This window comes from Equus quagga, chromosome 7, assembly GCF_021613505.1.
Source record: "Equus quagga isolate Etosha38 chromosome 7, UCLA_HA_Equagga_1.0, whole genome shotgun sequence".
In the NCBI taxonomy this organism is placed as follows: Eukaryota; Metazoa; Chordata; class Mammalia; order Perissodactyla; family Equidae; genus Equus; species Equus quagga.
The window spans coordinates 22,652,824-22,679,344 of NC_060273.1; the positions used below are offsets into that span (position 1 = coordinate 22,652,824).

The 26,521-nt window shown below is 47.6% G+C and overlaps 1 protein-coding gene and 1 non-coding gene across 5 annotated transcripts in view; both read left to right on the forward strand.

Moving 5' to 3' along the window:
* Positions 1-729: 729 nt before the first annotated feature.
* The window catches only part of SRCAP (Snf2 related CREBBP activator protein), a 32,746-nt gene continuing 6,954 nt past the window's right edge, over positions 730-26,521 (forward strand). Inside the window, exons 1-27 of one of the 4 annotated variants that reach the window (XM_046668312.1) lie at positions 730-802; positions 2,484-2,557; positions 3,161-3,423; positions 4,629-4,880; positions 6,719-6,904; positions 7,140-7,280; positions 8,296-8,518; positions 8,634-8,911; positions 9,556-9,649; positions 9,789-9,878; positions 10,377-10,565; positions 10,656-10,984; positions 11,091-11,268; positions 11,828-11,964; positions 12,173-12,342; positions 12,457-12,649; positions 14,019-14,155; positions 14,245-14,431; positions 16,392-16,561; positions 16,954-17,219; positions 17,431-17,718; positions 18,247-18,411; positions 18,689-18,874; positions 19,093-19,359; positions 19,709-21,210; positions 24,727-24,992; positions 25,125-25,327. In XM_046668312.1, the coding sequence (XP_046524268.1) occupies positions 3,370-3,423; positions 4,629-4,880; positions 6,719-6,904; positions 7,140-7,280; positions 8,296-8,518; positions 8,634-8,911; positions 9,556-9,649; positions 9,789-9,878; positions 10,377-10,565; positions 10,656-10,984; positions 11,091-11,268; positions 11,828-11,964; positions 12,173-12,342; positions 12,457-12,649; positions 14,019-14,155; positions 14,245-14,431; positions 16,392-16,561; positions 16,954-17,219; positions 17,431-17,718; positions 18,247-18,411; positions 18,689-18,874; positions 19,093-19,359; positions 19,709-21,210; positions 24,727-24,992; positions 25,125-25,327 (6,151 nt within the window). In that variant the 5' untranslated portion in view covers positions 730-802; positions 2,484-2,557; positions 3,161-3,369. Of the gene's footprint in view, positions 1,029-1,082; positions 1,323-2,483; positions 2,558-3,160; positions 3,424-4,628; positions 4,881-6,718; positions 6,905-7,139; positions 7,281-8,295; positions 8,519-8,633; positions 8,912-9,555; positions 9,650-9,788; positions 9,879-10,376; positions 10,566-10,655; positions 10,985-11,090; positions 11,269-11,827; positions 11,965-12,172; positions 12,343-12,456; positions 12,650-14,018; positions 14,156-14,244; positions 14,432-16,391; positions 16,562-16,953; positions 17,220-17,430; positions 17,719-18,246; positions 18,412-18,688; positions 18,875-19,092; positions 19,360-19,708; positions 21,211-24,726; positions 24,993-25,124; positions 25,328-26,521 lie in introns of those variants that run through there. The other 3 variants (XM_046668310.1, XM_046668311.1, XM_046668313.1) reach the window with 3 other exon arrangements.
* LOC124243149 (small nucleolar RNA SNORA30/SNORA37 family) lies at positions 9,337-9,465 on the forward strand. Its single transcript, XR_006889643.1, has one exon. It is a non-coding gene; the product is annotated as a small nucleolar RNA SNORA30/SNORA37 family (small nucleolar RNA).

Below are 26,521 nucleotides of genomic sequence, written 5' to 3' on the forward strand. Positions count from 1 at the left end.
ATTTGTAAAATGGAGCATTGTTCTGATTAAAAGAGATAACCAGTGCACAAAGTCGCCTCAGTACAGGTGTCTGTTACTCTTATCCTATTCTGGGGTGATGGTATCAGATTCTCAAAGGGTTTTCTTTCTTTCTTTTTTTTCTGAGGAAGATTAGCCCTGAGCTAACATCTGCGCCAATCTTCCTCCACTTTATATGCTGGTCACAGCCACAGCATGGCTGATGAGCAGTGTAGGTCCCTGCCTGGGATCCTGACTGGGAACCCAGGCCTCCAAAGCAAAGCGTGCTCAACTTAACCACTATTCCACAGGGCAGGCCCCTCAAAGGGGTTCTTAACCTAGAAGGTTAGCCAACAGATGACATAGGTGCTTGGGAGCTATCGAGAATACCACCCTCACGTAAAACGAAGCATCTCTAAGTGGACTGCTGTGGGAATCCAGAGGCCCAGGCTCCAATGCTAATTTGCTGAAAGTATCTAACAAATTTCTTCAGCTCTCTGGGTGATCTACTAAAAGAGGAGGGACTGGTCCGAGTTGGCAGCCGCAACGCAGCCTCAGCGGCAGCTTCTGTGTCGCAGGATAACGATGCTCTGCCTCGGGGCAGCCGCGGAGCCTCCGGCTGACTACATCTCCCAGCCTGCCTTGCCCTTTGGGCGGCGCCCTACGCTAGCACGCGAGCTTTCCCGCTCCCCCAACCTCCAGCTACCGTCTCTCGCGAGAGGACGGGCCGCGCCGGCGGTAGCGATAGTGAGCTGTGGTGGTGGTGGTGCTGGTGGTGGCGGCCGAGACGGCGGCGGCCATTTTGGTGAGGCCTCGGAAGCGGCGGCGGCGGTTCGCTGGGAGTAGCGTCTCTCATTTTTCCCACCCACCGCCCGCATCTCTGTGCCGTGAGAGGAGGCAGTGGAAGCAAGGCGGTGGCAGTAGCCACGGGCCCCAGGGGAATTTAAAGGCCGCGAAGGCGGCAGCCAAGAGGGGGCCCTCCCCGCTCCTCGGCGGGAGGGGGGGTGGTGCCCACGCCCCCGAGGACGCAGGTAAGGAGAGGGAGACAAGATGGCGGACGCTCCACAGTTCCCCCTCCCCTGACGGGTGACTGCGCGCGCATCTTTCCGCCACCGCCTCCCCTCCCACCTTCCCGGGGTGCTGCGCGCGCACCTTCGGCCGGGGCCCCGGGGCCGGTGCGCGAGGCTGTCGGCGCGCGCCCATAGAGACTGGCTGAGAGGGGCCAGGCCGGCCGGCACTGGGCCCAGGCGCGTCTCCTCTCCCCTCCCGCCCATCTGCGCACGCGTGCCTGAGCGAGCGAGCGAGCCCTGAGAGGACAGACCCAGGTGCGCTCTTGCCCGCCCACCAACCCCAGCACCCCCCCCCTCCCCCGTCAGGGACGCGCGGGAAGAGGAGTGGGGGGCGTGGGTCAAGTAGTCGGGGCGCGTGCCCACCATATCCAGTCAGGGACCAGGACCTGGCGGCACAAACCCTCCCTTATCTCAGCTTTTCTCGGTCTGGTGGTGGTGGGGGGGCTCCCTGACGGGCAGGCTTTTCAGCCCTGCGACCCTCGTGTGCGTGGGTTTGGGTTCTGGCGGGAGCCCCCAGGCGGTGCGCGCAGCCGGCTCACTCCGCCTCCAGCCGCGCACGCGCGGGCCCCTCCCCCCAGCCTGTCGCACACGTTGGGTGGGGTGGGAGTCTAGGAGGGGGCGGGGCTATCTTAGGGCTGGTGGCAACTTGGGACAGAGGTCAGGGGTCACGCTGGGTCAGTCTGTTGGGAGGAGTTGGGAGACAGTAATGAAGCCTGGGGTCAAGAGTTCAGGCTTCTTGGATTCTGGTTAGCTTGGGTCCTGGGAATCTGTTGTGGAGGAGGGAGTGAATCAAAGGCAGCACCGTGGTTAAGGAATTTCCTTAAACTGAGGAAACACTTCCGGGCCTTGTGTGGATTTACTCTACCTGTTTCCGGGGTCTGGTGCTTGGCTGTGCTCCCTTCCTCATATCTGAGTGCTCCTCTAGTCTCTTGCTGTAGTTCTTGTGCTTGGGGAAGTGTCTTACGGTCCAGGTACAGCAGGCACAGGGCCCTGCCCTGAGGAAGGGTGGATTCTCCTGTGACTGTGTTCAGCTCTCACTGGAAAGGTGAGCAGGCTCCCAGGCAGCCAGCGCCTTTTGAGCTTCTGGATGTGACAGCTTTTTTTGCATTATTTGCCCTCCACTGAGTAGTTGGAGCCTTTTACACTTAAGCTTTTTAAACTTTTTTTTCTTCACTTCCCTCTTCTCCCCCCCAGCCAGAATTTTATGTCCCTAAGGAATTGTGTTTTCACAAAGTGTACTTTGCTTTCGTTTTTCCGAAATGTGAACTTTTCCTACTACTATAACTCTTGTCAGTCTTTAGACTGATTTGGGTATATTTAAAAGCCTTCAAAGCTGGTGTAAAGAAGGCTTTGATGGATGTTGGTAAATATGGATTGGTTCCTCACTGTTGCTGTCTCCCCTTCTGTTTGTTTCAGGCGTGATTCCCCTCAGTACGGCGGCACCGTGGAAGTACAGACTTTCACAGGGAGTGTGGTCTCAGCTCACACAGGTGAGGATGCAGATACCGTTTTGTGTATTGGTGCTAATGGGAGAAGTGTTTGAGGTAATTAGAGAAATTTTAGGTTAATGACTTGTGGTTTGAAAATAGTGGTGCAACAACACAATTGGGGCTATGGTTAGAGAAAGATCTGATCATCCTGACTCTACCAAGGAGAGTAGCACCCTCGCCATCATTTTGGCATCAGATCACCTAGGTTTAAGGTCTCTTTCTACCACTTCCTTACTATGTGATCTTATGCAAACCATTTGACCTTTTTATGTTCTGATCTTCTCCCTTATAAAATAAAGGAAATATTAGAGTGTAAGCTCCATTTAGGTCAGGGGTCTTTTCTGTATGGTTCTATCCTCAGTATGTAGAAGGAACTAAATAAACATTTATTATAGCATGAAAAGTATCTGGTTCATAGGGTAGATGTGAGGATTATAGAACACATCAAGTAAGCACTTAGTATTTGACACATAGTAGATGCTCAAGAAATGTAGGGTATAATCACTATGTTCATTTATCTTTATTCTTTATGTGATTCGTAGTTTTTTAAAAGATTCTTTAATCTTTTAAAATCTAATTTCTACTGTTTTTACCTTACTTAAGGTGCTCCAGAGGCCAGTGGACCTGAGCGGAGACTGGGACGCCCTAGTGGGCCCCGGGCCCTGGAAGGCGGGTCCCGGTGGCCGGTGGCCCAGAATGAGGCCAGCTCCCAGCATGCCCTGCAGCCGGACGCCAGCCCCTCGGCCAGCAGCAGTGGTGACAACGACCCAGTCATTCTACAGGCATCCAAAGAGGAGCCTGGGAGTGGGACCATGCAGAGCAGCCCCTCCCCTGCTCACCCTCAGCTCCCAATCCTGCATTCACAGGTTTGAAAGTGGAGAGGGCTCCTCTGTTTCTGCTTCTCTGTTTCTGTTTCAGAGGGCTACTGGCTCTGAGGCAGAAGAAATGTGGCAGGTCTTAGTAATATTGCCATGATCCTGGCTCCCTAGGTAGCTGACTTTGGAGAAAGTTTGCTGTTAAAGTGGGCCGTCAGGCCTGTTGCATGCTCACATTTTACTTGACAGTAGTGGAACATCGATCTCTAAGAGTGTGGGAACTCCTTATTACCTGAAAAAGGTTGAATTAGGCCAGATTGGAAATGGAGGTTGGGACAACATGCTTCTAAGACTGTGCTTTGAGAACAGCTCAGTTTGTTTCAGAACTGGAACAAGGTAAGCGTTGTGGATGATGCGTAGTGTTCATTTTTTTCCTCATAGGGAAATAAAGGGGATGGGGAAAAAAATCATGGCTTTTGAAACTGAGTAGATCTCAGTTTGCGTTACGTCAGACTTTTGATGGTTATGGATTTTATATTTATAATTTTCCTGAGCAGCTGGGAAATTTTGCAACATGTAGTCTTTTGTTATTTAGCTGAGGTAGGAATTTGACTGGCATACTTTGAGGCTTGTGTGCTAAAGTGAATTTTGTGAGTTCCCTCTCACTGTCCACATTTAAGTAGGATTTTGTTCTCTACTTTTTATTGCTTGTGCAGTACCTTGTAAAGTAGTAGGTGGGTGTTTGAAAACAGTGACCAACCCCCTTTCCCACCTCCCACCTCTCTAGTAAAGGAAACTACCAAGGCTTGTCATGATTGTAGAGGTTTAGGTGATTTTGTTTTTTTTGATGCCCTTTGAATTTAGTGGTAGCTCACATTTATTTGCATAGGTGAATCTGCCATGCTTGCTCTGAAAAGGAGGGAAAAATAGGGAGTTGTTTATGTGAGTGAAATCATTGAGGTTCTGAAAGGATCATTAAAAATATGAAATCATACGCTATAGTAGTATTCTTGGATTTGGGAACTGCATAAATGTCAGGCTATAACTTCTCTTGCATGCCAAGCATCTGCCATAAACTTGGCTCTGCCATATTGAGCCCCTTATTAAAACTTTATTCCAAATGTTTGTGTTTATAAAAATAAGGTTGATGTCTTACTCCAGAGGTTTTTTTTGTGAAGATAGAAGGAAATAGTGTACTTAAAACTCGTGGTACAGTGCTAAGGATTCATTTTATCTATCATTTTCCCCTTTTCTAGATGGTGTCGGACGGCATGACAGGCAGCAATCCTGTGTCCCCTGCCTCATCCAGTTCCCCAGCCTCTAGTGGGGCAGGTGGCATCTCCCCCCAGCATATAGCTCAAGATTCCTCTCTGGATGGACCTCCAGGGCCCCCAGATGGTGCCACAGTGCCCCTGGAGGGGCTTAGCTTACCCCAGGCTGCTGACCTGGCTAACAAGGGCCCAAAATGGGAGAAGAGCCATGCTGAGATTGCAGAGCAGGCCAAGCATGTACGTATTGGGAAGACCCGTGAGAATTCTTGGGAGTCTTCTTCCCTGAACTCCTATGTCCCATGGGTATTTTACATTTCTTTCCTGTCATGGATTTAGAGTATAGGCTCTGCCTTAACTTATATGATCTTGAGCAAGTCACTTGAACTCTGAGCGTCATTTCCTTTTCTATAAAATAGGGATGGTTTAATAGTTTATAGGTTGGTAAGAGGTTTAAATTAAAGGAGAAAATAGACATGCAAGTGCTTTGTAAACTGTAAGGTTCTTAAGATGTACTGGTTTCTACTTCTCATTTCTATCCTGTAGCCTCTTTTACACTTTTCCAGTGGTGAGTGTGGTTTCTAAGCCAGCAGCAGCAGCATCACCTGGCAATTTGTTAGAACTGCAAATTCTTGGTCCCCCTCTTCCCCCTACCCATTTAAACTGTAGGGGTGGGGGCCGGCTTGGTGGCGCAGCGGTTAAGTGCACACGTTGTGCTTCTTGGCGGCCCAGGGTTCGCTGGTTCGGATCCTGGGTGAGAACATGGCACTGCTTGGCAAAAGCCATACCGTGGTAGGCGTCCCACATGTAAAGTAGAGGAGGATAGGCACGGATGTTAGCTCAGGGCCAGTCTTCCTCAGCAAAAAGAGGAGGATTGGCAGCAGTTAGCTCAGGGCTAATCTTCCTTAAAAAAAAATAAATAAATAAACTGTAGGGGTGGGCCCCAGCAATCTGTCTGAAAAAGCCCTCCAGATGGTTCTGATGCATACTCAAATTTGAGGGCCATTAGTCTAATACCCATGTCTCTTGATGTTTCCTTCACCATCAGGCCATTTAGTTCCCTGTCTCATTTCTGGCTGTCATTTCCTCTGATTTAGGGTTTGCTTCTTTTTTTGATGTCCACACCCGGGATCCGAACTGACGAACCCCAGGCCGCCGAAGTGGTGATTTAGTTTTTGTCAGGAGAGGACAAGAATATTGAGGGCCGTTGTCCTGAGTTTTTTAGTCACCTCCGTTAAAGAAAATTTCAAATGCTTTCATTTTTTTCCTTATGAAATATAATCAGTGTAGAAACAGTGTTACCTTTTTGTCATACTAACCATTATTAATCTTTTTGTGTGTAACTTTTCAGTATTTTCCAAAGAAAAATAGATTTTTACAAAAATAGCATTTTTTTTAAAGATTTTATTTTTTTCCATTTTCTCCCCAAAGCCCCCTGGTACATGGTTGTATATTGTTCATTGTGGGTCCTTCTAGTTGTGGCATGTGGGACATTGCCTCAGCGTGGTTTGATGAGCAGTGCCATGTCTGTGCCTAGGATTCGAACCAACGAAACACTGGGCCGCCTGCAGCAGAGCACGTGAACTTAACCACTCGGCCACGGGGCCAGCCCCAAAAAATAGCATTTTTTAAAAACAAAGGATTGTGTAAATTGGGTTGTATAGTGTATTTCTAAGTATGAATATACTGTTGCGTAAGTAGAATTCTACAGTGATGAAGATCCCTTGTATCTAGAATCAGTAAAGAAGCCTGTACTTCTTGTGTCTCTGTGAAACTACCCTTGGGATATGTTTTCCCAAGTCTCATCTATATTCATGGGGCATGGAGATTGTGTGATATAATGGAAAGAGCATGAAGTCTGATGTCTAGAGTCATTAGACCTATTTTTAATTTCTAGCTCTTAGACTTCCTGGCTGTGTGATCTCAAGTAAATCACAATCTCCCTGATACTCTTACTTACCTGTAGAGAGTAGAATATCTCTCTGCAGAATATCTCTACTCAGAGAGTAGAATATTCAGCCATGGTCATGAAGTGGAGTATATGTCTAGTAAGTTGGTTGACCTAGCTCTCTCCTTAGGAGGCTGAGATTGAGACTCGGATTGCGGAGCTGCGGAAGGAGGGTTTCTGGTCACTGAAGAGGCTGCCTAAAGTACCTGAGCCTCCCCGCCCCAAAGGCCACTGGGACTATCTATGTGAGGAGATGCAGTGGCTCTCTGCTGACTTTGCTCAGGAGCGTCGTTGGAAACGGGGTGTGGCCCGTAAGGTATATCCTCAACTGGGCCTACCTTCCATTTCAGGTTTGCTTTTCCTTAACAGGTGGGTTGGTTGGAAGGGAATCAAACATAACAGTGGTAGGGTGCTTATTAATGCACATAATGTCGAGGCAAGCGCTGACTTCCCAGATTTTTTGGCCTTGATTATTCTCTTTGCTTTTGACTTTGGGAGGGGGCAGGAGTCTGGCCTTGGAGTATTTTCACGTTGGTCCCTCGTTCCCACAGGTGGTGCGCATGGTGATCCGGCACCACGAGGAGCAGCGGCAGAAAGAGGAACGGGCCCGGAGGGAGGAGCAGGCCAAGCTGCGCCGAATTGCCTCCACCATGGCCAAGGATGTCAGGCAGTTCTGGAGCAGCGTGGAGAAGGTAGGCAGCAAGGATTGGGAAAGGGAAACACATTGGGTTTGTTGGGTAGCATGGTAACAGGAATGGTCAAAATTTCTCTTTGAGAAAGTGAATATTACAATTTCAAGCAATTCTGATGACATTGCTGTTGTGCATTGGACCTTTCTAGCATTGAGTGCTTTGAAGAAGAAAGAAGTACAGTGGGAAAATATGGGCCCTGCCTTTGGGGGTTGTTAATAGGTCTTCTGGACCTCACTACGCCATCTGTCCTTTGCAGCACATTAAGCATGCTTTTTTTTTTTTTTAAAGATTTTATTTTTTTCCTTTTTCTCCCCAAAGCCCCCCGGTACATAGTTGTATATTCTTTGTTGTGGGTCCTTCTAGTTGTGGCATGTGGGACGCTGTCTCACTGTGGTCTGATGAGCAGTGCCATGTCCGTGCCCAGGATTCAAACCAACGAAACACTGGGCCGCCTGCAGCGGAGCTCGCGAACTTAACCACTTGGCCACGGGGCCAGCCCCTAAGCATGCTTTTTTCTAAAACCTGCCAGTGCCATTTACCTACTTACGTACTGTCAAAGTTCTCATTAATTAAGCTGTTGCCGTATATTAAGTTGAATTGTTTCCTAAGTACTATGTGGCTTCTGTCTACATTTTCAGTTTTATCTCTGCCAGTTCCTTTCCTCTCTTTTCCACTTCAGGCATACTTTCTTTAGCACGTCCCTGGCTATTTACGCATGCTCTTTCTGTTGCTGAGAATGCCTTTCTCCTCATTTCCACTTAGGGAACACCTACTTAATCTTTTTAAGATTCAGTTCCAAACACGTTTGCAAATCTTTCTCTGCTGCCTAAAGTTAAGCTGGCTCTTTCCCTGTGCCCCCTTTGTGCTTTCCTCAGAAGCACCTTTAAGGTCATTTAACTCTTCCTGAAAAATCAACCCAGAGCCTAGCATACAGGAGGCTTCCCTAAATGTTGAGTGAAAGAGTACATGAATAAAAGATTATCTTGGTGACCTGTCCATTTCATGTTTGTGGCAGGTGGTGCAATTCAAGCAACAGTCCCGACTCGAGGAAAAGCGCAAAAAAGCTCTGGACTTGCACCTGGACTTCATTGTGGGGCAAACTGAAAAGTACTCAGACCTTCTGTCTCAGAGCCTCAACCAGCCACTAGCCTCCAGCAAAGCTGGCTCTTCTCCTTGCCTTGGCTCTTCCTCAGCTGCCTCTAGTCCTCCACCCCCAGTTGCCCGGCTGGATGATGAAGGTTTGTGTCCTCTTTGGCTCTGTTACTCTTCCTCATGTACCCTTTCCAGAGCTGAAAACCCACCCTGTGGCTTGCAGGGCCCCGTGGACTTTGTGACCTTGTTCTCCTGCTATAGATGGGGACTTCCAACCCCAAGAGGAGGAGGAAGAGGATGATGAGGAGACAATTGAGGTTGAAGAACAGCAGGAAGGCAATGATGCAGAGACCCAGAGACGTGAGATTGAGCTGCTTCGACGTGAGGGAGAACTGCCACTGGAAGAGCTGCTCCGTTCCCTCCCCCCTCAGCTGCTAGGAGGGCCTTCCAGCCCCTCGAGAACCCCCTCATCTCGTGATAGTGACACCCGAGATGGGCCTGAAGAAGGTGGTGAAGAAGAGCCTTCTCAGGTGTTGAAGGTATAGGCAGAAAGGGTAGAGGGAAGGCTCAGAGTGGGAGCAGAGGGAGAGGTTAAAGGATTGAGTTCTGGTCTGTAAGATTGGTCCTGCTTTTCAGAAGTCCTCCCTGGTTAAGGGCAATTGAGCTCTCATTTGGGCATGGATAGGGAAGAATCTAGGTTTGGGGCAAGTTATAGTCTGAAATGAACAGAGTTTCTGCTGCTGTACAAGAGTGTACTGTATTAGAATTGCTTTGTGACCTTGAAAAAATTCTTATTCTGGCCCTTGCTACTTCCATGAAATGGAGTACTAATACTAATACTCCGTTACTGCTTTGTAGGTTTGGAGCTGGGATGGTAACCTTGAAGTCTGTTTTGGACCTGAGCTCTCTGTTTCTCCATAAATCTGAGTGCATGCGGATGGTGTTGGGGGCTTGTATTTCTTATCTAGCACTTTCACAGGTCCTCCCCCAGACAGTTGGGCCAGGATTTGGTAGCTGGTGCTGAAAGAAAACCCTTGATTGCATCCTTGCCCTGGGACTGTGCCAGTGGCAGCTGTCACTCAATGGGACAGGGAGACTGTTTTCTGACATCTTACTTAACATTGTGACTTTCTCTTGCTGCTCTAACCTTGGGCCCTTTCCCTTTTCATCCTTTGCCATACAGGTAAAGCCCACACCCTCCTCTGTCACACAGTGCAACAAAAAACCTTGGCATGCAGATGAGGATGACGAAGAGTTTACTGCCAATGAGGATGAAGGTCAGGCCTGTTCTCTTTATCGTGTTGCCCCTTACTCTTGAATTGTCTGGACCTAATGTTTCAGGTTTTCTCACCTCTTCTATTTGGACTGTGTCCTATGCCTCTGTCCCCACTGATCTTGCTTCATTCTCTTTCCTAGCGGAGGATGAAGAGGACACCATCGCAGCTGAGGAGCAGTTGGAAGGGGAGGTGGATCATGCCATGGAGCTGAGCGAGTTGGCTCGAGAAGGTGACACTCGCCTGACGTTTTACTGAGCATCCACTTGGTATCTCCTCTGTGCAGAATGTCAGGGATAAAGCGATGAATAAGACACTTTTTATCCCCCCGGAGGGACTCCAGATCTGAAGACAAAGGTTTAAAAATGAATAATTATAAATACATTATGATGACTGGTTATGATGGAAGTTTGAACAAAGTGATGTGAGAGCTCGGTGGAGAGGAGAGCCGTTGGAAGATGATAGTGGCTATGTTTGACTTGTACCTTAAAAGGGGGGTTCATGAGACTGATACTGTCCTTCCCAGCAGAAGGCAGCACTATCCATGGTTCTAGCCCAGGTTGTAGGGCTTGGCTTTAGTAGCTGGTGCTGAAAGTAAACTCTTAGCTCCCCTCGGACCTGGGCCTAGCAGTGACTACAGAAACCTAGGTAAAATGAACTGGCACCACTTAGACTTCCTCTTCTCCCTTCTCTTCGAAGTACCCAAAAGCTTACTTCGTTTCTCTTCCAGGTGAGCTGTCTGTGGAGGAGCTACTGCAGCAGTATGCAGGAGCCTATGCTTCTGATGCCTCTGCACCAGGTTCTGGGAGTAGTGAAGAGGAAGATGAAGATGAGGTTGAGGCTAACAGCTCTGACTTTGAACCAGAGGGGGCCACAGAAGCTGAAGAGGCTCCTCAAGAGGATAGTAGCAGTCAGTCAGGTGACTGTGTGGTCATAAGGCAGGAGCTGGGGAGGGCAGGCACTAGAGAAGCAGGTATGGTGAGCACTAAGCCTTGGTCTTGTGCTTTAGACTCTGCTGAGGAGCAGAGCGAGGATGAGGAAGATGAGCATTCAGAGGAGGAGGAAACAAGTGGAAGTTCAGAATCAGAAGAATCTGAATCTGATGAATCTGAGGAGTCCCAGTCACAGAGCCAAGCAGATGAGGAAGAGGAGGAAGATGATGACTTTGGGGTGGAGTACTTGCTTGCCCGGGATGAAGAACGGAGTGAGGTAGATGGTGGCAGTGGACCTCCCACCCCTGGGCCCACCACCACTCTAGGCCCTAAGAAAGAAATTACTGACATCGCTGCAGCAGCTGAAAGTCTCCAGCCCAAGGGTTACACCTTGGCCACTACCCAGGTATCCCCAAGCCTCAGCTTTTGCTTTCTCATATCTTGACTTTTCTGTTTCTCAGTGATGACAGATGCCTCAGTTCCACAGTGACACGTCTTTTCCTCCCTACCAGGTGAAGACACCCATCCCCCTGCTCTTGCGGGGCCAGCTCCGGGAGTACCAACACATTGGGCTGGACTGGCTGGTTACTATGTATGAGAAGAAGCTTAATGGCATTCTTGCTGATGAGATGGGGCTAGGCAAAACAATCCAGACCATCTCCCTGCTTGCCCACTTGGCTTGTGAGAAAGGTAACTAGGCAGGGCCCTTTCTCTTGGGTCTCCTTGGCCAGCTCCCTGAGAAGCTTGTTTAATGGTGACTCTAGCTGCAGGATGGTGAAACACTCACTCTTTTCTTGCTCTCTTAGTACCTTCATTGACTCTGGACCGTAACTGTAGAGAGAGACCAGCATAGGTGCTAAGATTCTTAGAAAGGGCCATTAGGATAGAGTGGTCAGGGTTAGACCTGGGGAACCAGAACTCCAAGGTTTATATTTCCTTATCTCTTATTCTTTTTTTTTTTTTTAAATTTCTCTGTTTAAAATCTTTCTGAACCTTATTTTTTTTAACTGAGGTATAATTGACACACAGCATTATATTGGTTTGAGGCGTACAACGTAATGAATCAAAATTTGTATACATTGCTAAATGATTGGCAAAATAAGTTAATTAACATCATCACCATACACAGTTATAGAAAAATTCTTGTGTTGAGAACTTTTAAGATCTACTCTTAGCAACTTTCCATTGCAATACACTATTATTAACTATAATCACCATGTTGTACATCTCTCATCCTTTTGCTAAACAGGTAACTGGGGTCCCCATTTGATCATTGTTCCCACCAGTGTGATGTTGAACTGGGAAATGGAGCTGAAACGTTGGTGCCCTAGCTTTAAAATCCTCACTTACTATGGAGCCCAGAAAGAGAGGAAGCTCAAGCGGCAGGTTCGTTCCACCATGTGATCCCCCCCATCAGTGCCTCTTTTACTGTTGGGCCCTTTCCTCAGATGAGTTCCTTTCCCTCCTGTTTCTGTTGCTCTGTTCTGTACTTGGGACTTTTCTGATTTCTGTCCCTTGAAAACCTTAGCATGTCTTCCTTTGCCGTTTCTTTTCTTTTCACCCCACTATCTCCTGCTTTCTCCTGCTACTTCAGGGCTGGACCAAGCCCAATGCCTTCCATGTGTGTATCACGTCTTACAAGCTGGTGCTGCAGGACCACCAGGCCTTCCGCCGCAAGAACTGGCGCTATCTCATTCTGGATGAGGCTCAGAACATCAAGAACTTCAAGTCACAGCGCTGGCAATCACTGCTCAATTTCAACAGGTGGAGATGGAGATGGGAATTTGTGGGAGGGTTGACTAGGCCTGAAAGTTAGGATGCTTGGAAGGTTGGGCCTTGCTGACCATCCTCCCTCTAAATCCCTCTGTCTCTTTGCAGCCAGAGACGCCTGCTCCTGACAGGAACTCCCTTGCAGAACAGTCTTATGGAGCTGTGGTCCTTGATGCACTTTTTGATGCCCCATGTCTTCCAGTCTCATCGGGAGTTCAAAGAATGGTTCTCTAACCCCCTAACTGGCATGATTGAGGGCAGCCAAGAGTACAATGAAGGTCTAGTCAAACGCCTCCATAAGGTAGGGCCTGTGACAGTTTGTCAACAGTATTGGAAATAGTGAGGAACTAAAGGCAATACCCAGAAAACCCTTAGGGAGAGAGAAGTCAGTGCTAGGCTTATTTCACCAATTGTCATGCTGCGGTGTTCTAGTGACTAACCCTGGAAATTGAGTGACCTCAACTTAGTCATCATTCTACTTGTTTTCTTTAATGGTGACATTTCTCTCCTTATTCTCTGAGTAGAATAATACTGTTGCTTGGTCCCTGCTTAGATTTCTCTTTACCTGGCTTTCCTCAGCTTCATATTTTTGTTTTGTTCTCTTTTCTTGTTTGTTTGTTTTCTCTGGCTCCTTTTCTTTTGTCCAGCTTTTAAATAACATCTCTCAGCATTCTGATCTTTACTTTTTTTTTGAAGAAGAAGATTAGCCCTGAGCTAACATCTGCTGCCAATCGTCCTCTTTTTTATATATGGGGCACCTACCACAGCATAGCTTGCCAAGCGGTGCGATGTCCACACCCGGGATCCGAACCAGCCAACCCCGGGCCCGCCAAAGCGGAAGGTGCACACTTAACTGCTGTGCCACCGGGCTGGCCCCTGATCTTTACTTTTTTGTTTCCCAATTTACATATCTTACAGGTTTACTCATTCATGAGGCTTTAAAGACTCTCCAGTTTGTATTTTTAATCTCTTGACTCTAGATCACTTGACTTGTATTTCAGTTTCTGACTTGATGTCTTTAATTGAAAGTTCCTCTTGAACTCACTCTCTTCTAAGTCAAACATCTCAAGCCTTATAGCCTATTATTTCGACTCCATTTTGGTCAGTCACACCATCATTTTGGTAAATCAAACTAGAAACCAAGAAGTCTTCCTTAACTATACCTCTTCCTTCCTCTTCTCTCCCTTCTTTCACTTCTTCCACGTCAACTTGATCACTGTGTCCTATCAGATTTTACCTCCTGAGATCTCAGATTTGCCTTTTGTTATCTATGCTGCTGTGACTGCCACAATTTTTGTTCTTAGCTTCTATCCTGGATTTGTTTTTGTAATCTCGTAAATTTACACTTACTCCTTGAAATGTAATTTGAGTCATCCCTCTTGCATAGTTAGTTGCTCTGCCCTCAGTGCTTCCTTTTATTGCTTCTTATGTTGTGGTATCATCATCTTTATATCTGTCTCCTTCAGCAGACAGTAAATTCCCCGAGAGGAGGGCTGTCATCTGATTTATCTGTGTGATTGGTTGCTGGCATGCTGCATGGCTCCATGAATGTTTACTGATGGACTAAGCCAGTGCTCAGCCAGTCATGGGGCCAAGACCCAGCTAAAGGGGCTAGGCTGGGTCTCAGTACCCGCTGTTCTCCTGTCAGCCTCCTGCTTATTTGCTTTTAGGTTTTGCGGCCTTTTTTGCTGCGCCGAGTTAAGGTGGATGTTGAGAAGCAGATGCCTAAAAAGTATGAGCATGTTATCCGCTGCCGGCTCTCCAAGCGCCAACGCTGTCTCTATGATGACTTCATGGCACAGACTACGTAAGGGAGGACTGAGGGTGGGCCCTGGGACCCTAGATTAGAGCAGAGGTGACTGTCAGGATGCCTTATTTATTTTCCCTCTCTCCCAGAACTAAGGAGACACTAGCCACGGGCCATTTCATGAGCGTCATCAACATTTTGATGCAGCTGCGAAAAGTCTGCAATCATCCAAACCTGTTTGACCCTCGACCTGTTACCTCCTCTTTCATCACCCCAGGCATCTGCTTCAGCACCGCCTCTCTGGTGCTAAGGGCCACTGATGTCCACCCCCTCCAGGTAAGTAGGTGCCCCCAGGGTTAGGGGCCCTACCTCAACCCTGCCTGCCCCTCTTTTCTTTAGGCTAGAGGCTGACCTTTTGTATCTTTACTTCTCCTGTCTTCTTAGAACTATTCCCCTAGTTTCTTTGTTTTCTAGCTGTGTGTACTTTAGGCAAACTAATTACTAACCTCTAACCCTGAATTTGCTTGGCCTTCAAAACAGGGATTATAAGGCCTATTCTGCAGTGTGTTTTTGAGAGTTCTGTTAATGTTTTTGGAAGTGCCTGGCATATTAATAATACTTAAATATTATTTTGTTTTCCTACTTCTTCTTTTTGGCTACCCCCCCCAATTTTTGTTTTTATTGTGGTAAAATGCACATAACAAATTTTACCATTTTAACCACTTTTAAGCATGTAGTTCGTTGGCATTAAGTACATTCACATTGTTCTGCAACCATCACCACCATCCATCTTCAGAACTTTTTTCATCTTTCCAAACTGAAGCTCCATACCCATTAAATAATAACTCCCCATTCTTGCCCTCCCCTTCAGCCCTTTCTGTCTCTATAAATTTGACTACTCTAGGTACTTCATGTCAATGGATCGTATAGTATTTGTCCTTTTGTGCCTGGCTTATTTTGCTTTGCTGAATGTCTTCAAGGTTCATCCATGTTGTAGCATTGTATCAGGATCTCCTTTTTAATATTGGGTAATATTCTGTTTTGTGCGTGTGTGTGTGTGTATATGTACATACATACATACGTGCACGTATTTCACATTTTGTTTATCCCTTCGTCTGTCAGTGGACACTTGGGGTGCTTCCACCTTTTGGCTGTCATGAATAATACCACTATGAACATAGGTGTACAAATATCTGTTCGAGTCCCTGCTTTAAATTCTTTTGGGTCTGTACTCAGAAGTGGAATTGCTGGATTGTATGGTAATTCTGTGTTTAATTTTTTGAGTAACTGCCATACTGTTTTCTGTAGTGGCTACATCATTTTACATTCCCACCAACAGTTCACAAGGGTTCTAATTTCTTTATATCATTGACCACACCTCTTATTTTGTTTTTTGTTTTTTTAAGGATTGCCACCTGGGCTAACAACTGTTGCCAATTTTTTTTTTTTTTCCTGCTTTATCTCCCCAACTCCCCCTCCCCCCGTATATAGTTGTATATCTTAGTTGCAGGTCCTTTAGTTGTGGGATGTGGGACGCCGCCTCAACGTGGCCTGACGAGCAGTGCCATGTCTGCACCCAGGATCAGAACCCTGGGCCACCGCAGCGGAACGCGCGAACTTAACCACTTGGCCACGGAGCCGGCCCCTTATTTTTTTTTTAGGATTTTATTTTTTTTCCCCAAAGCCCCCCGGTACATAGTTGTATATTCTTTGTTGTGGGTCCTTCTAGTTGTGGCATATGGGATGCTGCCTCAGCGTGGCTTGATGAGCAGTGCCATGTCCGTGCCCAGGATTCGAACCAATGAAACACTGGGCCACCTGCGGCAGAGCGTGCGAACTTAACCACTCAGCCGTGGGGCCAGCCCCTTATTTTGGTTTTTTGCTAATAGCTATCTCGAGTATTAGGTGGTATCTCACTGATTTTGATTTTCGTTTCCCTAATGATTATTGATATTGAGCATCTTTTCATGTACTTATTATATATTTTCTTCAGAGAAATGACTATTCAAGACTTTTGCTGATTTTTTCATTGGGTTGTTTGTGTTTTTGTTGTTGAGTTGTAGAAGTTCTTTGTATAGTCTGGATGTTAACCCCTTACCGGATACATGATTTGCAAATACTGTCTTGTTCCACTCTGTGGGTTGCCTTTTCACTCTGTACATAGTGTCCTTTAATGCAGCCTAATTTATAGATTTGTTGTTGTTGTTGTTGCCTTTGCTTTTGGTGTCATATCCAAGAAATCATTGCCACACTGGCCCCTTTGACATCATGCTTTTGTGTTCCTTTTTTGTGCCAGCGGATAGACATGGGTCGCTTTGATCTTATTGGCCTGGAGGGTCGTGTCTCTAGATATGAGGCTGACACATTTCTACCCCGACACCGCCTCTCCCGCCGGGCACTGCTCGAGGTTGCTACTGCTCCTGACCCCCCACCCCGGCCCAAGCCAGTCAAGATGAAGGTCAACAGGTACTAGGGCTGAGGAATAAGGGGATGGGTGCCTAGAAAAAGTGGCTACAGCTGCCTGGGGGGAATTGGGGTGAAAAGGAAAGAGTTGGAGCCTAGGCCAGAATGTTTGTATGGAATGGATGCAAAATACTGAGGATGGATTGGGGGAGAGAATAAGTAGAAGTGGGTCCTACGCCTTTGTATTTGTCACTGATTTTTTTTTTTCCCCTCCCTCTGTTTGGTGCTTTTTGGTTATCTTGAATTTCTTTCCCTCTTTCTCCTTTGTGTCTTTTTCCTCTCCTCACTTTGCTTTTATAATCTCTGTCTGTCTGCATCATCTTCCTTATTCCTTTCTTTTCCTAATCCTTATTCTCCCTTTACCCCCTACCCACTCCCTTGTTTTTTGCTCACAGGATGCTGCAGCCAGTGCCCAAGCAAGAAGGCCGGACAGTGGTGGTGGTGAACAGCCCACGGACCCCCCTGGGCCCTGTCCCAGTTCGACCCCCTCCAGGCCCTGAGCTCTCAGCCCCGCCTACCCCTGGCCCGACCCCCCCAGTGCTGCCAGCACCACTGATGGTGTCGCCCTCACCTGCTGGGCCCCCGCTTATTCCAGCATCCCGGCCTCCTGGCCCTGTTCTGTTGCCCCCACTGCAACCAAACAGTGGTCCTCTACCCCAGGGTGAGTTGCAAAGGAGCCAGGATACTGGGGGGGTGCTTCAGGCGATTGTTCAGATTGGGAAAGAAGTAATGAAATTAGTGTTTGAGCAGCTGGGTTGGAGTCAGGGGTGTGGTGTTTGACGGGCTGGAAAGGAGTATGTATGGAGCCTTCTGGGAGCAGGCTAAGGCTCTAGTCAGGGTATATCTGACAGGTGTTTGCTTTGTGTCTACAGTGTTGCCATCCCCCCTGGGGGTCCTGAGTGGGACCTCACGGCCTCCCACGCCAACCCTGTCCCTGAAGCCGGCCCCACCTGCCCCTGTTCGCCTGAGCCCTGCCCCACCCCCAGGCTCTTCCAGCCTTTTGAAGCCCCTGACAGTACCACCAGGCTATACCTTCCCTTCTGCTGCTGCCACCACCACCTCTACCACCATAGCCACTGCTCCCACCACAGCAGTGCCAGCTCCTACTCCTGCATCACAGCGCCTCATCCTGTCTCCTGATATGCAGGCTCGCCTGCCCTGTAAGTTCCCAGGGCTCTGTGAGGGTGAGAGACTTGAGATGGAGGAAGGCTTATATGCCATGGAGCTGTAGAAGAAAAGCTTGGGAATATGAGAGTATCAAATTCTAGGTAGCTAACATATGTTAGGTATTTTGCCACACATTGGTAACTCATAATCAAGTAAGAGCCCTTGAGGAGTTCACAGTCTAGTGGAGGAGATGACACATGGATAAATAAATAGTGGTAAGCCTAGCAAGAGAAAATTGTTTGGGATAAAAGGGCAGTGTAGAGGAGGGGGTGGTGATTAGCTCAGTATGGTAGCAGGCCATTAGAGGATGTGAAGGAGATGGTTAGGCAGACAAGTGGGATTGGAAGGAGTAAGTAGCATGTCAAAAGTTCAAAGGCTGTAGATTAAGACCAAGTTTGTTGGAATATGGTAAATTGAGGGGATGGGTCGGAGGAACTGGAGACGTGTGCCTCATGAGGGTCTGAGAAGTGGTGTTGAACAGAGTGAGCGCTGTGTACATTAAGCTCCTTCTTTGTTCATAGCAGGTGAAGTGGTCAGCATCGGGCAGTTGGCCTCACTGGCACAACGTCCAGTGGCTAGTGCAGGGGGAAGCAAACCTCTCACCTTCCAAATCCAGGGCAACAAGCTGACTTTGACTGGTGCCCAGGTGCGCCAGCTTGCTGTGGGGCAGCCCCGCCCGCTGCAAAGTAGGTAAAACCCACCCCCGTCCTGCCTTTTTCCTCCTCTTCCTTGTCCCCTTGTTTTTGTGGCTCTTCAGATGTCAGCCTTTATGTTTCTTTCCCTAGCTTTTGGTGGGTGGGGCCAAGGGGAGTGGTTGGAGGGGGTCTTTTAATAAAGGTAGGGATGAGGTCATTCTAGAAAAGTTATCTTCTCTCTATTCTTTCTTTCTCCTCTTGCCCTTGCCTCTGTCCTCCTCCAGCTGATGGCTGCTTCTCTCTCTCTTTCTCTCTTCCCTTAACCCAGGGAATGTGGTGCACCTGGTGTCAGCAGGGGGGCAGCACCACCTCATCAGCCAGCCTGCCCATGTGGCCCTCATCCAGGCCGTGGCCCCGACCCCTGGCCCTACCCCTGTCTCTGTGCTGCCTTCTTCGACCCCCAGCACCACCCCTGCCCCTACTGGCCTCAGCCTTCCGCTTGCTGCTAACCAGGGTGAGGCTCCTGGCCTTCCTACTTACTTAGCCCTTGCTGGCCTTGGTCTTTCCAGGCATACCGTGGGCTACTGTCTGTCCAGCCTTCCCTCAGTGTTGCTTTCCCTAGCCAGTATCTTGGATATCTTTCTGCTACCCTTTCCTGCCCCTGGACTACTTCTATCCTTTGGGTCTCTTGTTTCTTTTCTACCTTCCCCTCAATGTAGCTTCCTCTTGCAGTGCCACCAACCATGGTGAATAATACAGGCGTGGTGAAGATTGTAGTGAGACAGGCCCCTCGGGATGGACTGACTCCTGTTCCTCCGTTGGCCCCAGCACCCCGACCTCCAAGCTCTGGGCTTCCAGCTGTGTTGACTCCACGCCCCACATTAACCCCTGGCCGACTACCCACACCTACTCTGGGTACTGCCCGGGCCCCCATACCCACGTCCACTCTGGTGAGGCCCCTTCTCAAGCTGGTCCACAGTCCTTCGCCCGAAGTCAGTGGTGAGTCCAGGTGGCTGAGGCCAGAAATTTTTGTCAGGAATGGAGATAGGCTGGCCCTGAGGGTTTCTTAGTCACAACAGATCTCTTAATTATCAGCATACTGATTCATTTTGCAGTGAGCCCCAGAACTGGGCTGTGGAGCCCTTGCCTAATTCCAAGATACATTTCTTGGATCCTTGGAAAGAAAGGAAATGTTAAGTTGTCAGATTCTTTGGATCTTTGACCTCATGGTGTGGGAGTGAAGGTTTTTTGGGAAACAGGTGAAGCTGGGCGGGTAGGGTAAGGGAAAGGGTGGGACAGGGTAATAGAGGGAGTAACTCTGGGGCTAACTCATCCTCTGTCTCCACAGCTTCAGCACCCGGAGCTGCTCCCTTGGCCATCTCTTCTCCTGTCCCTGTGCCATCCTCACTCCCTGGGCCAGCCTCACTCCCTGGGCCAGCCTCTTCTCCAGTGCCAGTTCCCAACTCCTCTACCCTTGCTAGTCCTGTGTCCTCTACAGTCTCACTTCCAGTGTCATCTTCACTCCCCATCTCTATCTCCTCCACACTTCCTGCCCCAGTCTCCGCTCCAGTCACCATCCCCATATCAACCCCCTTGCCTGTTTCGCCTTCGGGTCCAGCTCTGTTGACCAATGTGACTCCAGCACTGGCACCTGTTGTCTCAGCGGCTCCTGGACCTCCCTCTTTGGCACCAGCTGGGGCTTCCCCGTCAGCGTCAGCCTTGACTCTAGGTTTGGCCACAACTCCATCCCTGTCCCCATCTCAGGCACCGGGTCACCCTCTGTTGTTGGCTCCAACCTCTTCACATGTTCCAGGGTTGAACTCAGCCATGGCCCCAGCATGTTCACCTGTCCTGGTGCCAGCTTCTGCTCTGGCCAATCCTTTTCCGGCAGCACCAAATCCAGCTCCAGCTCAGGCTTCCCTTCTGGCTCCAGCACCTTCTGCATCTCAGGCTCTAGCCACCTCTCTGGCTCCCATGGTGGCTCCACAGACAGCAATCCTGGCTCCTTCTCCAGCTCCTTCCCTGGCTCCTCTTCCAGTCCTGGCTCCATCGCCAGGTCCCGCTCCTGTACTGGCTCCATCGCAGACTCCAGTTCTGGCTTCATCATCTACTCCGGGAACTCCTTTAGCCTCAGCTTCTTCACTGGTGCCAGCCCCACCTCCTGTGTTGGCTCCATCATCAACTCAAACTATGGTACCAGCCCCAGTTCCGTCACCTCTTCCGAGCCCGGCTTCTACACAGACACTGGCCTTAGCTCCAGCTTTAGCATCCACTCTTGGTGGCTCGTCTCCTTCTCAGACACTCTCTTTGGGAGCAGGGAACTCCCAGGGGCCCTTTCCAGCTCAGACATTGTCATTGACTCCAGCATCATCACTAGTACCAGCTCCAGCCCAGACACTGTCTTTGGCACCAGGACCACCACTGGGTCCATCTCAGACGCTGTCTCTGGCTCCAGCTTCTCCGATGGGCCTGGCCCCAGCTCACACGCTGACTTTGGCTCCAGTATCATCATCTGCTTCACTCCTGGCCCCAGCTTCAGTGCAAACACTGACCTTGAACCCAGCCCCAGTTCCAGTGCCCACCTTGGGCCCAACTGCAGCTCAGACTCTGGCACTGGCCCCAGCCTCAACACAGGCCCCAGCTTCCCAGGCATCCTCCCTTGTGGTTTCAGCATCTGGCGCCGCTCCCTTGCCTGTCACCATGGTATCCCGGCTGCCTGTTTCCAAGGATGAGCCTGAGACACTGACATTGCTCTCTGGTCCCCCCAGCCCTCCCTCCACTGCTACCTCGTTCAGTGGTTCCCGGCCTCGACGCCAACCCCCACCACCACCTCGTTCCCCTTTCTACCTGGTAAGTTTTACTGCCTCACAGGAGAGGGAAAGGAAGTTGAGTTTCTTTGGAGTGTTGGTAGAGTAGATGGAACAGAATGTCACTTTTGTCTTGGTAAATTACAAAGCCTAGTTTTGTGGACCTAATACTTGAGTACCATTGGACAAGTCCCTTCTGTTCCCTGAACCTGTACTCTTACCTGTAAAATGGGAGTAATAATCCATGTTGTATGTTTCTCAGAGGGGAGTTGAGGACCTAATGTGCTTTTATTTTTTGTGAGGAAGATTGTCCCTGAACTAACATCTGTGCCAGTCTTCCTCTACTTTGTGTATGGGACACCGCCACAGGGTGGCTTGATGAGCGGGATACAAACCTGCAAACCCCGGGCTGGTGAAGCGGAGCACATGAATCTAACCAGTACACCACTGGGCTGGCCCCCTAATGTGCTTTTAAAACTATTTATTACTGATGTGTTCAAGGCTTCCTTGTTACTGTTGGCCTCTTTGGTTCTTGCTTACTCTTTTGAGTGTTAGCATCTAATTGCCTCATTTTACAAGTGAAGAAACTAGCCCACTAAATGATGTTACAGAGGTTACGCAACTTTTGAGAACAAAGTTGGGCTGACTCCATTCCCCACGAGGGGCAGTCCTCAGAGACAGGAAGACTTTTCTCAGTTGTTAAAACCACCACTATTGTCAAATATTTTAACTTCTAGGGCGGGGTGACACCATGGACTACAGTTCCCTAAAGATCATGAGCCTCTGACTTTGCCTCTCATCTCTTGTAGTTTTTTACCTCCATGGTGATTAAGTGGGCAGTAAGAACTCTCTTCCCTGTCCCTTGATGAACTGTTAAACATTTTTTTCTGTCATATATATATTCTGTATGTGTTTGGTTAAGTTAAACTTAAAACTCAGAGTAAATAACCCCAGGAACAAATAAGGAGAAGGTCTAGTGAGTCCCTCCAGGCCCTCTTGTCTTTTTCTTACTCTTATTAGAGCTGCTGCTTATTCTTGCCCCTCACACTCCATCGGTGCCACCGACTCTACCTTTGATCTGTTTCTAATGCTGCATGGTTGGTCTGGCTTGTTGGAAGTAGAAGAGAGCCTAGATCTAGCCCAAGGGTGATAACTTCATGGTTTGCTAAATTTTGTTGCTCTGCATGTAGGTAGCAGCTTCTTGAGTTCTTTTTCTTTAAACAGCTTGAGGTATAAATCACATACCATGCAGTTCACCCATCTAAAGTGTGTACAATTTAGTGGCTTTTAGTATTTTTACAGAGTTGTGCAACCATCACCACAATCAACTTTAGAACATTTTCATGGCCCTAAAAAGAAACCCCCACACCCTTAGCCATCATCCCCTAACCCCTCCATCCCTCCTTGCTCTAGGTAACCACTGTCTGCTCTGTCTATAGATTTGCCTGTGGAGTCATATAATACATGGTCTTTTGTGACCGGCTTTTTTCACTTAGCGTAATGTTTCTGAGGTTCATCCATGTTATAGCATACATCAATACTTTATTTCTTTTTATTGCTGAATAATATTCCATTGTATAGATATATACCACATTTTATATATCTATTCCTCAGTTGATGGGGACATCTGGATTATTTTTGGCTGTTATCAATAATGTTACTATGAACATTCATGTATAAGATTTTGTGTCTTTTCATTTGTTTTCAGTTATATTGGATGTGTACCTAGGTGTGGAATTGCTCAGTCATATGGCAACTATGTTTAACCTTTTGAGGAACTGCCAAACTGTTTTTCCAAAGTGGGTGTACCATTACATTCCCACCAACAGCCTGTAAGGGGTCCAGGTTCTCTACATCTTTGTTAACACTTGTTAATGTCTTTTATTAATTATAGCCATCTTAGTGGGTGTGAATCTTGTGGCTTTGATTTGCATTTTCCTGCTGGCTAATGATGTTGAGGATCTTTTCAGTGGTTGTTGGTCATTTGTCTTCTTTCAAGAAATGCTTGTTCAGATTTTTTTCTCTTTTTAGTTGGGTTATTTTTTATTATTGAATTGTAAGAGTTCTTTATTCTGGTTACAAGTCTCTTTTGAAATACATGATTTACAAATATTTTCTCCCTTGCCAGTACGTTTTTTTTTAAGTTTTTATTTATTATTTTTTTATTTTTCCTTCTTCTCCCCAAGCCCCCCGGTACACAGTTGCATATTTTTAGTTGTGGATCCTTCTAGTTGTGGCATGTGGGATGCCGCCTCAGCATGGCTTGATGAGCGGTGCAGTGTCCATGCCCAGGATCCGAACTGGCGAAACCCTGGGCCACCTAAGGGAAGTGCGCAAACTTAACCATTCGGCCACGGGGCCAGCCCCTCTTGCTACTACTTTTGAGAGCTGGCCTGTATTGATTTTTCGCTCTGCTAGGATGCTTTTTGCCTTAGATCAACAGGACCCAAGAGGCCAAGTTTAAGGTAGCAGTCAAGAAGGGAGATTTAGGACACTGCTGTTTTTTAGGACTATCTACTGGAGTCCTTCATTATTTGTTCATTCTAATAACAGATATTTATTGAGAGCCTACTTTATGCCAAGTACTGAGCTAGATACTGGTGATTATAGTGAGCAAAATCAGATATGGCTCATGTTACATGGGGCTTATAGTTTAGTAGGTAGAAGACGTTAATCAAAGAATTATACAAATGTAACACTACAAGTATTATAAATGCTACAAAAAAAAAGAGTTTGGTGGAGTTTTTTGTTTTTCCTTCGCCCTGAGGCTCCCCCAGTACATAGTTGTATATTCTGGTTGTAAGTGCCTCTGGTTGTGCTATGTGGAACAACACTTCAGTATGGCTTGATGAGTGGTGCCATGTCCGCCCCCAGGATCTGAACTGGCAACACACTGGGTTTCTGAAGCAGAGCATGCGAACTTAACCACTTGGCCAACGGGCAGGCCCGAGTTTGGTGGTTTTATGGTCTGTGAAACTGGAAGCACAGAGATGGGAATGGATTGGGTCAAAGTCATACAGATTTCCTGTCTGCTAAGGCACCCCCCTTTTCTCTTTGAGGGTGATGATACCTAAATGTCTGGTTAGCTGTTCCCATCTCACCCCATTCCATTCTGGCCCCTGGCAGAAACCTTCCTGCTATGGATTTCATTAGCCCCTCTGTATCCTGGTCAGTGATTTGGGGAAGGCTTTTAATAATTGTTTTGGATCCACTGCAAGAAGAGAAATTAACTTGGGTGTTCTGGAGTTAAGTGTTACATAGGAAAATTCCCACAAATCATGCATTCTATAAGCTTATTGGGTTTGTGAATCCTAATTTTGAATATTTAAGCATTCTGTTTTGGTGGTGTGGAAAGATTAGTTTTCTCTTGCAGAGAAGTTTCATTTGACATTGTGAAAGGAGTAACTCCCATTACTGACAACTTGGGAAAGCACTAAAAGCATAGTGTATTTTTTAGTCTTATGGTTTCCGTATATTATGTTTAACTCTGGGAGGAATTGTCAGGTTTTCTTTGAGGACACTGATTACTTTTTCTGTTTTTTTTCCTTCTCATCCCCAGGACTCTTTGGAGGAAAAGCGAAAGCGGCAGCGGTCTGAACGCCTGGAACGGATTTTCCAACTTAGTGAGGCTCATGGGGCCCTGGCACCAGTGTATGGGACTGAAGTCTTGGATTTCTGTACCCTGCCCCAACCTGTTGCCAGCCCTATCGGCCCTCATTCTCCTGGTCCCAGCCATCCCACCTTTTGGACTTATACCGAGGCTGCCCGCCAGGCTGTACTGTTTCCCCAGCAACGACTAGACCAGCTGTCAGAAATCATTGAGAGGTTGGCAGGGCTAAGTGCTAATGGGAAGAGGGTCTTGGGGCCTCTGAGTGCATGTGTTGATAAGGGCTGGTGAAGGTGATGGGGCCTTTTAGAGTTCCATCTTTTATACTGCTTGCCTTCTTCCTTTCTCAGGTTCATCTTTGTCATGCCTCCTGTGGAGGCACCTCCCCCTTCCCTACATGCCTGCCACCCACCTCCTTGGCTGGCCCCACGTCAGGCAGCCTTCCAGGAGCAGTTGGCCTGTGAGCTCTGGCCCCGGGCTCGTCCTCTGCACCGTATTGTATGTAACATGCGCACCCAGTTCCCTGACTTGAGGCTCATCCAGTATGATTGTGGTGAGTTCATTGGCCAGTGAGGATCCCTTGACCTTTTTTCCTGTCTTAGTAGCAAGACTGTTATATGAGAGGGATGCTGTATGTAAGGTCTCTGTGGATTTCACTAAACATTAGAGAGTTTTAGGTTATGCTTATGGACCAGGTAGAGAAATGTAGGCCTTATGGATTCTTGGCATTTATGGATTTGATGAAAGCTGACAATGTGTGCTAACTCATTTATTCATTCAGTGATTTATTTTGTGAACATGTATTATATTTTACTAATCATTTGAGATGCAATGGCGAATGAGATAACAGCATAGAGTTCTTAGATTTATGGAAAGAGGTGTGTGGTATATAAGACTATACATTAAATAGTAAATTTTCTTTTGGGAAAAGACAAGGAATCCTGTCTTTTGGTTAGAATCCTATTGGTTAGAATCCTATTGGTTAGTGGCAGGTAACAGATAACCAACCAACAGTGGCTTAAACTACAGGAGCATTTATTGTTTACTTAATGAGAAATGCTGAGAATAGTGGAGTATGGCCAGTTCAGCAGCTTAGTGGTATCTTCATGGATCTAGGATCTGCTGGTCTTTCTACCTTGTCTACCATCCTTAGCTTTTATCTTTTTATTCTTATGCTTATTTCTGCATGGTCTTAGATGGCTGTCATAACTCCAGGGAGCACACCAGTCCTCCAAGCAGGAAGCAAGGGTTTGAGACAAAACACTCCTAGCAAGTCGTCTTTTTTTTCTGGGAAAGAAAGCACTCCCAGTTGACTTTGCTTCACAGTCCATTGGCTCAAAGTGAGCCACGAGCCCTTCCCTAGACCAGTCACTGACAAAGGGAAATGGCAAAGAAGAACTATGTCTTATTTGGATCAGTCAGGATTCATTTTCTGGGATTGAGTTGGGGCTTGCCTTCCCTGAGATCAAGGGATCTGTGCCAGGTATCCCTAGTGTTAATCAGGTTCTGTTAACCAAGAATGGCTGTTGGACAGTAGCGAATAGTTTCTGTCACAACCCTGCACAGATATTTCTATAGTAACATGTTTGGAGAGTTCCTAAATGTCTTAGGATGTAAGAAAGCAGAATTTTTTTTCTTTTTTTTTTTCGAGGAAGATTAGCCCTGAGCTAACTACTGCCAGTCCTCCTCTTTTTTGCTGAGGAAGCCTGGCCCTGAGCTAACAGCTGTGCCCATCATCCTCTACTTT